We start from the raw sequence: 14,139 nt of genomic DNA, 5'->3' as shown, positions 1-14,139 counted from the left end.
GATCCAGGACTTAACATTTAAAAATACTTAAAATGTAGGAGAATGTGAGGCAAAGTGAAATGGTGAAATATTTACTCTACTTTTAGCGCCACCTTAACATTTGAAATATTGATTGAGACTTACTAATATTCAGTGCAGTGTTTATTTGCTTAGTATTAAGCTTATTTGTATTATAAATGCTTGAATAATTAAGCATGTCCATGCGGGGCAAAGTGAAATATTTCGTATCATATTCAGTCTTTGATCAAATCACTTATGTATTCTTTTATTAATTAGTTCGTTTACATTCCTTCTACAATACTTCTCTTATTTATTTACTTATTTTCCTAATAATTCGCTATTTTATTCACTGATTAATTTATTTTCATTTATTCCTTCATTTTCTTTACACTTACTCATTCATTCTTTTATTTAAATTTTTTTCACAAAAGATACCTTTAATGATAGAATTTAAAAACTTTCATTAGAAAAAATTTTTTCACTTTGCCCCATGGAAAAAGAAAAGATGAAAAATTATCACCTTTTTTTTGGAGGCACAAACTTACTGCCAAAAATAAAAAATACTTATTCAATGCGAGATAATATGCACGTTGAAGGGAATGGGTGCCTTATTTTAAAAGGATGTTTCAATAACTTTAAAAAACATTGCTTAAGTTAAACTTAGTAAAATATGGGTATATAGAGTTTTATGTCACTTTTCATGTAATCTAAAATTCAAAACAGAATCAGTGTTATTACAAGGTTTAAGGTGTTGAAGACACGAAACATTTAGATTTGTTTTAATGCGCTCTTGTACTAAAGAAATATTCTTGTTTAAAAAATTAGTGTTGCGATCCACAATATAAAAATGGCCATACTAGAAGAATTAATATATGAGTTAAAATTTTTAAAATAATACTTTCATGCATGTCTAGTTATAGCTAACATACAATTTTGAATAAAGATTAATTAACTGTATATATTTGACTAATATTAAATATTAAATAATATTTTATTTTTGTATTTTTTACTATGTTGATGTACTTTGATGAAATAAATGCGTGATGTAAAAAGTCGGATCTTTTTTCACCTCCTCTAGGATAAGCAGGAGTATTGGTGGTGCTATTTGGCTGACAAGAAGAGGCATGCCCTCATCACCATTCCATATTTGGTTACGAATCTAGTTGATACTGAGGAGGTATAAGTTTCTAATGCTCTAATTCTAATTGTTCTATTGTCTACTTGGAATTTCTTCATAAAACCATTATTTATATGTATGTTTTTTGCCACTGATATGTAGAATTCTGTCAATTTCAATCTTTAGATTCACAAAATTCTGCTTTTGTAGTCACCCCAGTCTTTTTTTTTCTTTCTTTTTTTTTGAAGAAGTTGAGAAGAAAAATTCAAGAATTTTTACAAAAAACCTACTTTTGTAAAAAAAAAAAACGCATTTTTTTATGAAGTACCTAAATTGAATTTCTTTTCATTTTCATTGAATTTTAGTTTTAAAATATATACTCTATAGGTACCTTAAAATTCTACCAAATGATTTAAACAGCCAGCAATTTAAAAAAATAAAAAAGAGGAAACAGTTCATAACAAGTTATACGATGATAAAGAACTCATGTGTTAAAGTAATAAAATAAAAACTGTATGATGCTGTCAGCTTTTTGTGCATTAGAACTTTCCAATGTATTAAACTGTAAGTTACCACCCTCAAACCAGGGCTATGGCAGAACAGCAAGAATAAACCTGGCATACAGTCTGGTTACAATGTTTTGTTATTATTATGGACTCATCAGTCTGGATCAGTCATAATTGAGCTAGAGGCAGATGCCTTTCAATAAAACTGAGATTACCTTCAAACTGGTAGCTGAAATTAAAATTAATAGCTCCATGGTGTACCAAAGTAATTTCCGCCACCAGTTTGAAGGATATCTTAGCTTCAATGAGCAGACAGCTGCTTCTAATTCCATTATGAGTACTCCAAACTGATGAGTCTATAACAAGGATGAAACAAGTCTCTGGATATTGTAACTAGGACTCGACCGATGCATCGGCGGCGATGGTTCAACAATTTAGGCATCGGCATCGGCTTCCGATGCTAACTTGCAGGAAACATCGGCCCATCGGCCTTAAAAACATCGAAAAGCCGATGGAATTGGCCGATGTTTTCGAAGAAAAAAAAAAGACCTTTGCTGTTTTACTTTTTAATGCAAAGTAAAGGGAGTTATTGTTTTCATATAAAATTTTTTACTTAAACTTCAGTATGAATTTCTATTTTAGTCACCTCTGAAAGAATTTTTAATACTGCATTCAGGTACCAAACAATTTAGTTATTGCTTTGTTTCTTGCGGCTGGATGTACGTATGTATCTCTCGTAAGTAATAACTCAAAAATGGTAAGCTGTAGAAAGGTTGTGGCCCCCAGACATGTGGGGTGTGCGTACGTTCCTGTTGTGCATTCTTTTTGTTTTCGATCGGGAGTTCTAAAAAGCTTATTTACTCATTTTTTTTTATTTTTTTTTTTGTGGCTGTTGATTACTTATTTCAATACAAAACTAATATAGTGTCTCAGACTGAAGATCATTTTTGGTGATACACTCTATAACAAAAAAAAAAAAAAAGACGCACCAAGAAGGAGTAATCCGATTGAGACGAAAATTGGTGGCTGGAAGAATAGTAAATGACAGAATAGTAAATGATTAAATTCTTAGAAATATTAATTTATGTCAGAGTTACAGTAACAAGTTCAATAAGGTATTGACTCGCCTCTAGCCTAGATACAAGCTGAAGCACGACGTAAGAAACACCGATAAAGCTCCCGGAGGTTGTCCTGTGGTATTTCCGGCCAAATTCGCTCTAATTGTCGGACGAGGTTATCAACATTCCTTGCCAGATACACTCGCCATCCCATCATATCCCAGACATGCTCGATGGGAGAGAGATCGGACGATCTGGCAGGCCACGGAAGAGTTTGACAAGCTTGCAGACAGTTCATAGCAACACATGCTCTGGCATTGTCCTGCAGAAAACCAGCCGAGGGTACTGCAAAAGGAACGGCAACAAAACAGGTCTTAGGATGTCGTCGACGTACCACTGTGCAGTAAGTGTACCTCTAATTACGACTAAAGGGGTCCAGTTATCAAAAGAAATGGCACCCCAGACCGTATACCTTGCTGAGGGCCAGTGTGGCGTGCAAAAGTGAAACCAGGATCCCTCCTCTGCCCTGGGTGTCTCCAAACACGTCTTCGACGATCTTCATGACACAGTTGGAAGCGGGATTCGTCGCTAAAGACTATACATCCCCAATCGGCACCATTCCAACCTGATCGAGCCATGCACCACTGTAATCTGGCTCGGCAGTATGTAGGCGTCAGTGGCAGGTGGCGTAACGGTCGACGCGAGCGTAGATTTCCTTGTCCCAACCGTCCGTAAATGGTCATGATAATCACTAGTGTTTGGGTTGAACGTCTGATGGTTCATAGAGATGAAGAAAGCGCTGTGACAGCTGATCGCACAGTCACTCTGTCATCACGATCTGTTGTGACCCTAGGTCGACCGCTAACATCCTGACGCTGAACTCTGCCATTTTCCACTCATCCTTGCCAGCATCTTCGAATCGCCGCATCGCTTCAACTCAAATGAGGAGCAATTCTCCGATTTGATGAAGCGGCCTCTTTCAATCTAATGAACGAACCATGCGGCGAGGCATTTTTAAGTTGTTGAAAGGTAATCTGAACCGCAATCAAACCGTAAGTTTTAACAACTGTTGAAGAACTGCTCATTATATACATCTGCTGGATGCGCTGGAGATCAAACTATTCATTTATTGGACATCAAATTTTATTCATTGCACATCTGGTCAAAACAATTATGCATACAAAATTTTAAAACAATCGGATGATTGCTTCTTGATGCGTCGATTTTTTTGTTATAGAGTGTATATTGCCGAATTGGAGACCATGGAAACAAATATGACATGGCGAAACCGGTTTTTGTGTCATTTTGTTAGAGTCCCGTTGAAACGACGGTATTTTTTAAAACACTTGAGTGCCCCCCCCCCCCCTCTCCCTGTATTTCGGAAACTAAACTCTAGTTGCACTTCCGAGTTGTTTAAAACTAACACCATTCATAAAATTAGAGATTTTTTTTTCAAACTTAATCTATTGTTTAGGAAGAATTTAGAGCATTAATGTAAGAAATTGATTTAAGACGTTTTGAATGATGAAATAATTCGGAAATCAAAGGCACTTATGAATTTTTTTCTTCGGAAGTGCTGAAGTCGACTCAGAAACTCTTCCGAGGCGTTGGTGGTAGCGGTTCTGTACTAAACAAATGAGGCCGAAGTTGGGAGCGAAGTTTAATGTTGTGAGTTACTCCAAAATCAGCAGGTGACCTTGTGAAGTTTAAATTGGGTGATCGTAAAATAGAAACTGGGTCGAAATTAGATTTTTTTTTTAACCGACTTCAAAAAGGAGGCGGTTATCAATTCATACCGTATGTATGTTTTTTTTTTTGTTTGTCCACTCATAGCGTCTCACCTAGTGAACCGATTTTGATGATTCTTTTTTTAATGGATAAGGAATGGCTCAACTTAGGTCCCATTACTTTGTTTGACCATATTTGTTCTTTAGAAAAAAAAGTTATGGGCAAAAAAACAGTAAATTTTATGCAATTTCCCTATTAAATGATTAAAATGATATTGTAGCGAAGTTCGCACTTTTCATCCGTGGATAACGGTGGCTCAATAGTAGAATTCTCGCCTCCCACACGAGCGACCCGGGTTCAAATCCCGACTAGGACAAAGTGAATTTTACTAAAATTTCGTTTCTACTGTATTTTCTCGAATCTTCTATTAATTTCTGTATCTTTCCAAGTCTGGAAAGTTCCAGCACTTTCTCAAGTTGTATATAAGGAGATGTAACGTTCATTCGTGGTTCTGAATAAAGATCTCGAGATGAGACTAACGAGTATTCGCTTCATTTGGCTTTCACAATGTCTTCGCTATCTTCATCTACGCGACAATATGGAACTCATTGTTATATAACAGTAACATTAATAGTAATTGTAATGATAATTTTTAATAGAGACGTACCGAGTACTCGGTAACTACTCGGTACTCGGCCTACTCGGCCAATTTGCCGAGTACTCGGTACTCGGCCAAATTCTGATCAGATACTCGGCCAATACCGAGTAGTTGCAAAAAATTGAATATCGTCCAAGACAGATACTAAAATTTATAAAAAAGAGCAAGCATTATATTCTGCAATCATTTACAACTAAAATTTATAAGTCAAATTTAAATTTTGAGAATAATGAAGTTTGTAATGCTTTAATGGAATAAATCTTTATTTTAATGTCCCCAAAGTTAATAAAACTTATTCACTAAAAATTACGCAAAAAATGTAAGTATAGAAAATATGGAATTTTTATATTAAAAATGGATTTTTGCTACAAACGAAAATTAGTTATAAAAAATGTAAAAATACCTTTGCTTAAAAAATAAAACAACCTTAAAAGTACAGTGCAGGAACTCTGCAGACACGTGTTTTGGCATTACAAGGAATTCCTTTTTCAATGCAAAAAATAGGGGCTCGTAGATTTAAAGGCATCCGACAAAAGTCGTATTTTTTTGTTGAATGTCTTTAGATTCTTTAGCTCACATGTTATGCACTGAAAAAGACGTTCCTTGTAACAGGGGGGGGGGGGGCAGAAACACGTGTCTGGAGTGTTCCTGCACATTTGTTTTATCTGCTTTTAAAAATTATTTATGTTTGGCAGATTAGAACTATAATTGATTGGTATACAGTGAAACCCCTCCTAACGGACACCCCTCTTATGCGGACAATTTTTAATTCCCCAGTTCCAGTGCAAATAACATTATTAAACCCCTGTCCTGCGTACACCTCTATATTGCAGAAAAAAAAATTTGTCCTGTTAGTGTCCGCATTAGAGGGATTTTACTGTAATTTGTTTTAATTCCAACTTGATTAATCATACCTTTTATTTATTTATTTTTAATTTAAAAAATTATTTTTTTGTAAAATTTTTGACACAAACAAAATTGTATATATATAATGCGTAATTAAATTTCAGCAGGAATTTAGTTTTAAAAACTATTATATGGACAAGGAGGTTTATACTACTATTCCAATAAGTTCAAAATTCATCACATGTGTGTCGGTGGTTCTTCTTAAAACATAATTGGTACTTGGAACTCGGCCGAGTAGTGAAAGGCCAAGTACTCGGTAACTCGGTACTCGGCCGAGTAATAAAAGGCCGAGTACTCGGTACTCGGCTACTCGGCCAAAGTGCTACTCGGTACGTCTCTAATTTTTAATAAAATCTTTTCTAAAGCAATACAGTGATATAGAGCCGAACTTCTTACTTTTACTGAAATATCTGCATTTGAACTAAAAAGAATGAAATAAAAAAATTTTGAAAAAAAAAAAAAAAAATAGAACCGACTTCAAAATTGCTCTAAAAAGTGAAAAATAATTTTATTCTTTAAACACCACCGATAATACTTTTAAACATAATTTTTGAAGTTGGCGCAAAAACAAAAAGTAAAATCCATTGTAACCATGCTTCGTTCATATTTTTATCAAAAAATCATCCAAAGTTAGGAACGAAACATTTATATCGTTACTCAAATATGCTGTCATCAATGCGTAATGCATGTGGTAGTGAAGAAACTAGACCTGGTTAAATTTATACTTGTAGTTGAGTTATGACTGTGAATGATTTTATCGATCGTTTTTGCGCCAACTTCAAAAATTATGTTTAAAAGTATTATCGATGGTGTTTAAAGAATAAAATTATTTTTCACTTTTTAGAGCAATTTTGAAGTCGGTTCTATTTTTTTTTTTCAAAATTTTTTTATTTGATTACAAGTTATTTGTAGAAAGGAAGTAAAGTGAAATGAATAAATGATCCTTCAAATCTCTGACAATCTTATCAATTTATTTCCGTTAGATTTTTTTTTTTTTGCCATCGGCCATCGGCAATCGGCCATTTGGAGGAAAACCATCGGCCATCTTTGAACAATCGGCCAAAAAATGCCATCGGTCGAGCCCTAATTGTAACCAGGCTGTCCGTATATTGTATGTTTATTATGAAAGTGTAAATTACTTCAAAGCTTTGCTACATCCAATTTTTGTTTTTTATAATTGCTTCATGAACTGATATTTAAATTCAAAAATGTGCAACTAAAGAAAATGGACTGCAGTAAGTTCAATTTGCTAAGCCTGGAAAGATTTCTTTTTTATTATTTTATGTAGAAGATGTCTAGAAGTGTGACAGTAAATAAAGGATGAAGTATAAATAATTGCCCAAAATATGCATGCAGTTTTTTAAAACAAATATTCAGTAATTTTTTTAATGGATTCACCATGTGCTATTTCTCTCACAATTACATTTTAACTTTAGATAAAGTAAAATGAGTGGTCTAGTTTTAAAGCTTGAAACTGAACAAATTGCAAAGCATTCATTTTGGTTTCAAATAATTTAAGAAAACTCGAATTATCTTTGCAGTTTTAGTTTTTATACAGTAAAAATCGTTTGTAGGTCTTTCAGCTGACTGACGTGACAACAAAATCAAAACATTTGCAAATTGCTTTGATTTTGACAAGTTTAGCTCTACTAATTTAAATTTTGTGCAAATTGTACAGTTAAGTTCTAATGAAGTTTTTCATGTAACTAGTCTGCAGTAATTTTATACTTACGACATTAATTCAAGTCTTAGGTAAAAGTTTTATGTGAAATAAACACCGTCATTGTACTGTATTTTAATAACTAGCATATATCTAGTTATTAATGCAAATATATCACCGATATGTCGGGTGCCCCACAGCCTCCCCAAGAGCAAGATTGCACCTTCCTACAAACACCATAAATCATCCCCCTAGCAAGAGATCCCCCTTAAAAGGGAAAAACATCCCTTAACCCCCTCCCCCTAAAAATTTCAATGCTGCAGTCTGTGCTATAACTCCCTCTCCTCTCGGTGGGCACCCCTGGATATGTTTAAATGTACATGCAGGCATTTAATTTAAAACTGACATGATAATAGCCTTTGCACTCTGGTCATAGCATTAGGAATTTATTTACGTTTATTAAATATTTTTCCACTAGTGCTTTGACAAACCAAATAAGCTTTTTCCCCCCTCCTTGTTCAACCTTCCTTATCTGAGAGCATAAACCGCTCGATAGAAACCGAAAAAGTTACACAAAAGCAGGTTTTTGTTTTTTAAGGAAATGAAAATGACATTTAACCAATATTTTAGGACATATAAACAATGCAGTTTTGCATTAAAATCAATAGAAGTGACTTTATTAATGTCTGAGAATGTTCAACCAGATTCATCTCAAGCTTAAGAAACTAGAAAAACGTATTGGGTAGCATTTGTTTTGATTGAGTGAGAACATATGTTTCAAATATTTTTTAACTTACATAAAGGAATTTACAAAAAACATTTAAAACCAGTTTATTTTAATGTATTCTCTTCTGCATATAACTTACTCTTAATTAAGTAAATGACTTGAAAATTTGGGTTTGTATCTTTTAACTGTTACTTCAACCTAAAATTTTATAATTTATAAAAAGAAGCCCTAATTTGATTTATTGCTGCACGAGATTGCAGTATCAGCTTTTAAATAATTAATTTTAATTTTTTCTGAATTTACCTTAAAATGCATATTTGAGAATCCTATGAAGAGCATTTATTTTATTGTCAAGTTTTATTTTCAGTCTTGAATTAACATGGAGTGAATCTTTTCACCTCTAGGTAGAACTCAAGTTCACTGCTCCTCCTCGACCAGGGATGTATACTTATTCTGTCATCGTCAGGAGTGACTCTTACATTGATTTTGATGTCATCAAAACGATAAAAGTAAGCAGCCTTTTTTTTTCTATATGCTTTTGATTTCTCAGTTTTTCAGATTTTGGTGATTTGATTGTTATTCTCTGCTCTCTCATTTTTAAAAAGTCTTCAGTGACTCTTCTGAAAAGCTTTTTTTTTTTCTTTTTCTTTCTTTTTTTTTTTTTTTTGAACAATCCCATTGTTTCAACAAAAATATTGTAGGTTGGCAGAACTATTTTTCTTAAAATTTAATTGTGATTTTTAAGCATTTCCCCCAAGATTTAAGCAAGATATAAAAGCCGAAGGACATATTTAAGGCTCAAGCAAATTACATTGTTTTCTGTGTCTGTTTTGGCTTAAAATCAATCACTTGTGTTAACAACCCCTCATGTTAGACTCATGTAGGCATGTTTTTTTACACATCAAGACCTTATTCAATGTTAACATTTTGCTCTAATTTGTTGAAGATTTTCATTTTCTGTTGGGTGTTTAGCCATTAAGAATGGCTAAAAGCTAGAGAAATTGTAACCTTCACATACCTGCCAACCCTTCCGGATTGCCCGGAATTTTTACGGATTTTCATGTCTTTTTCCGGTTATGAGCAAAATTTTCCGGATTTTTCACCTTTTTGTAGGAAAAAAATGTATTTCGCCAATTTTGGCGCTACGATACTTTTGTGGAACACAGCACCGCGTTTTAGGCCAAGTAGCCAAGGAAAGATTGCCATAGGAGAATGGCACGAGAAGAAGTGAGACAAGATTATGACGTCACCGAGTGATACAGCGCATGATTTCATCGGGATCCAATCAAAGCAAGCGTCGCGGCGGGCAACTAGGGACACAATTTCGGCGCCAATTATCTTCTCGTTCGAGCTGTTTTTGCTTCGTTCTTTTTTTAAGATAAGGATGAGTAAATGTTATTTCAAAACTTTTAAAGAAAGCAATAAAAGTAATATTTACTAAACGGAAGTAAGTTCAATTGATATGAAATTCATAACTAATATCATATTGTTAAATGTAAAGAGGGTAATTGTCCTGTTTGATTTTATTTTGCGTTAAAATCTTGTGTATAAAAATAAAAAAATCTTACGGATTTTTTTTCTCGGAGGTTGGCAGGTATGCCTTCAAATCTTGAAGCAATGATCTCAAAGTATTGGATGAAATCTAGTTTCTTTTACTAGTTTCAAGCAAAATGTGTCTCCCATTTGTCACAGTTGATCCATGTGACTCGGGATCTTTGCCTCAGCCTTTCCTAAACCAATGATCAGGCTTGCTCATTTTAATTATTAATTCCTGCTCAAGTTTTAAAAATTGTACACTCCTATTTCACCCCTCTTATTTAGCTGGATGTGAAGGAAGCGAAGGAAATCGATCTGACAAAAGTACAGTGGGATGTCTCCGAAGAAGAGGAGGAGAAGGATGAAGAAGAGAGCGCTGTAGAAGACTCCGATCTTGCCTCAGACGATGACTTAGATGATGAGTGATGAGCGCTGGAAGCTTAACCTTCTTTTATAAAACAAATTCATAATAATGAGCTCGGGACTTGCTGGGCAGCCCGAGAATTAAAGGAGCGAAAATACTAAATTTGGATTTGTTTTCCTGAAAGAGAACATCATATAACTCACATTTGGAGGCTTTTATGTTTGGACTGTATAAAATATTTTTATTGGAAGAAAATTTCTTAATGTACTGACTAATTTATTGAAGCCTGAGCATATTTTCTATTGTATATAATGACACTAAAAATTTAAAAGATTTTCAAGTTTTGTAAATTATAATTGTGTTATGGAAAAGATTATACTATAAGGTTCTTTTATGGCTTTGCCTTCAAACAGAGTATCCAATTAAAGATTTTGCTGTGAATATCTCTCATCTTTGTTAAAAGCAATATTTATATCAATTTTAGGGATCTTGAATGTGCTAATAAATGTTCGTTTCAGGGGGGGGGGGTGTTATTAAGATTAAAAGAGCAATTGGATTGAAAATGTGCATTTTGTAAATCACCAAAAAAAAAAAACCTCAAGTACTGGGATCTTTGTATTATACAATGCTGGAAATATGGAATATAATAAAGTTATTTTCTATGATTCTATTTGTCTGTTTTGTCTTGTAACTACTTTGTCTGCTCCAAATATTATCAGCCAGTATTATTTACGATGTTTCAAGTATTGTTCAGCAAGTGTGAAAATCCAAAGGCGAGAATCATGCTTGATTGGTTTTTTCTTGAACAGACTTGGAGGGCAGTTTTCTGAAATTACAGCAGGTCTTTTTTTTTTCTTTGCCGAAAAACTTGATATGAATGATTTACTTCGGAGAAATACCATGCATCGAAAGATATGTAGAAGGAGTAGAAATTTTTTTCCAAGAATAGAACAACTACTACTACTTTTCTACACACTAAAAGAAAGATTGCTTTTTAAACTTTCAAGCAACTAATGACATTCAAAAATATATTAATAAGGCTAATCAGGCATCCCACTATGGAATTAATAAGGTGCGACCTTCCACTTTGATTGAAATTGTAGTAGGAGATGTATATTTTTTAAATTGCTTAAACATATTGAATAATTATTTATTTGAACAAAGTATTTGCATATAACATAGCATAAAACTTATTTAACGAGCATAACATTGAAAGTGAACATTCCATTTGTTTACTACAATAAATGTGCATTTTATTACTTTAGATATATCTATCAATTTTTTTCATGAAAATTAACATTAAAAATTTCTTAGTTTCTGCTACATAGGCCAGATTATTTTTTTTAAATCTCATTTACTAAATGGTGTGCCTGTGAAGCTCTCTCAATTGTTATAAAAACCATCAATGACTTCAAAAGAGAAAAAGTTCGGACGAAAGCATTTTGGTGCAGCTTCAACGCAAAATGGGTTAAAATTTGTTTTGTTTGGTGCAACTAGAAGTAGAAGATATGCTCAAAATTCCAAAAGGTGTTTGAGAGGTTTTGCAAACCCAAAAAATAAAATCGTTCTCAATCTTACATTCCTGTTTCTTAATGGATAAATTTCTAGATTCTTCTGTTCATTCATAATAAGATTTCCGGAAGCCATTTCATTTACATTTGCTATCTTCTTAAAAGAAATATTAAAAAATTAAGTTAAATTTTGCGATCCTTTTAACATGTCCGCCAATGGTGATCAGCGGGAACAGCCCTCAAAGGATTTTGGAAAAAGTTGTCTGAATTGTCCAATCCCACACCCTAACATGAACCCTGGTGCTAATGGCAGGAATTAAAACCCAGAGTTTGCTCTCTTCCCCTGTCAACATCTTCATACTGTTAACAGTGTAACAATCTTCTTTGTTGAATTCCAATGATACTATCTGGAAAGGGTGATCTAAAAATTCTCCTGAAAATTATTTAATTTCTTATTTGTGCAATGCATAGGTTGCTTGGAGTGTGACTAGTTTCACATTTTCACTAAGTGTTATTTTTTGCTTGAATAATATTCAAGGAGCTTTATCTGCTGTAGGTTTTTCCCTGCATTTATTCAAAGCCTATGTATCAGAATGAATACTTTAATAAAAAGTTTGAAGATCAGAGCAGTGCATTTTTTTCCAGGTGGGTCAGAAATTGTCATAATGAAAGAAGTCTCTCAATATTTTTTTGAGATTTTTTAAATCTTTGCTGCTTTGTTCTAAGTTAAATGTAAATTTAGCAAATAAAAATCGCAATCACAGTTTTATAGTTTAACAAACAGATATTTTTTAATATTAAAATTTTCAAGTTCCATGCAATTTAAGCTATTTCTCAGAAAGATGTATTGAAATTTCCCTTGTAATTTCGTTATAAACAAGAAGAGAAACCTAGATTATAGGACGAAATTGGAGTGTCTACCTAGAGGCGAGAAGTCGATCAGTGTCGCAGGGAGAAAAAAAAATTGAGTGGGGAAATAGTTTGTCCTCACATTTGGTTTTAAAAAAATTACAGAAGTTGGGAGGGGGGGGGGCTTTTCCAATTCGTGCCCCTCCCCCCTCTAATCCAGTACCCGCTTCTGACCTGAAGATTGCTCCACTCTCTCTGATCAATCTCCATAGAAGTCCATCTTTGACAGCCGAACTAAACCCCTTACAAGAAAAATTAGCCACTTGGGGCAGATGCCTTCTCTGCATGGGAGTGTAGTCAGAGGGAAAATGACTGACTGTGATTCCTTTACTCCAAATTCAGCCCAATTCCATGACTCCACAGCAATGGCGCACACAAGGGAGGGGTCCGGACCCTTCCCATAGGTCTTGCATTTTCCCCCGATCGATTACATTAAAATGTATTTTGTACGTAGAGTAATTTCAAACAAAGGTAACAATAATTTCAGTTATAATAGGTGAAAAAATAAAATCCTCAGGTTAAAAGAGTTTAAAATATTGTGCACTTTTCCTATGACAAATTGCCTATAAGAAGCAGAATGTCGATTATAAATGATTGCAAAGTAAATAATCATGTTTTTAGTTTTGTAATTACATATTAAAATGAGATTCTATGAATTTGGATCCATTTTTTTGATTATGAGAAAAGTAAAAGAGTAAATTATTTTGCTTTCTGTTTATTTATTTAAGTATATTTTACTACATAATGCTAATTATTTATCCAATAGTTTATTTTTTCCTGTTTTTCGTTCTTGCCAATCGATAAAATCAAGTTAGTATATTTGACGATGCATTGGGCTATGATATGAGAGTGAGGCTCTCGACCTTGGACCCTCCCTTTGCAAAATTCCTGTGTGCGCCATTGCTCCACAGCAATAACTCTGCCTTATTAGAAGTAGAGCATTTGCTAAAATGCTTTAGTAAGAAAAAGTTATAGAAAATGAGTTTACTGGTGTAGTTTTTAAAGACATGCATAAAAAGAAAAATTTTCTGCCTCATCAAACAGATGAGGTATTTAATTTGCAAATCAATAAACGAGGAATCGGAGTACTATAAATTTTATGGGAGGAGGGAGCTTTTGGCTATCTTGGTCACTTTGGGTCCTTTCTCAGTCTAGACCTTATTGCTCTGGTACCCACATGTATGGTCCTTGACCCCTCCTAACCCTTGGCCTCGAATTTATTCCTTTGTTTTAAAAATCAATTAGTCACCCTTAAATGAAGTGCTGTAATCAGGAAAAAATAGTTGGATAAACACTATTCTTTTTAACACGCTTTTATTAGCTCCACTTTTATGTTTGTGAGTAACTCTCCTTTGGACTAAGAGCTGGTGGCTTATTACTGTTAGTACATTCCACCACTTTATGAGTGTTCGTGGCCGAGTGGTCTAAGGCGTGGGTCTTCGCTGACGTCCACTTCCGG

The 14,139-nt window shown here is 33.8% G+C and overlaps 1 protein-coding gene across 1 annotated transcript in view; it reads left to right on the top strand.

Annotated features, from left to right (window-relative positions):
- The window catches only part of LOC129223825 (translocation protein SEC63 homolog), a 43,726-nt gene extending 32,802 nt beyond the window's left edge, over window positions 1-10,924 (top strand). Inside the window, exons 16-18 of the mRNA XM_054858185.1 lie at window positions 1,079-1,177; window positions 8,765-8,869; window positions 10,182-10,924. Coding sequence (XP_054714160.1) covers window positions 1,079-1,177; window positions 8,765-8,869; window positions 10,182-10,322 — 345 coding nt within the window. The 3' untranslated portion in view covers window positions 10,323-10,924. The remainder of the gene's footprint in view (window positions 1-1,078; window positions 1,178-8,764; window positions 8,870-10,181) is intronic.
- Window positions 10,925-14,139: the final 3,215 nt, after the last annotated feature.

This window comes from Uloborus diversus, chromosome 6 (genome assembly GCF_026930045.1).
Source record: "Uloborus diversus isolate 005 chromosome 6, Udiv.v.3.1, whole genome shotgun sequence".
Lineage (NCBI taxonomy): Eukaryota > Metazoa > Arthropoda > Arachnida > Araneae > Uloboridae > Uloborus > Uloborus diversus.
This window is presented reverse-complemented; position numbering and strand designations above follow the sequence as displayed.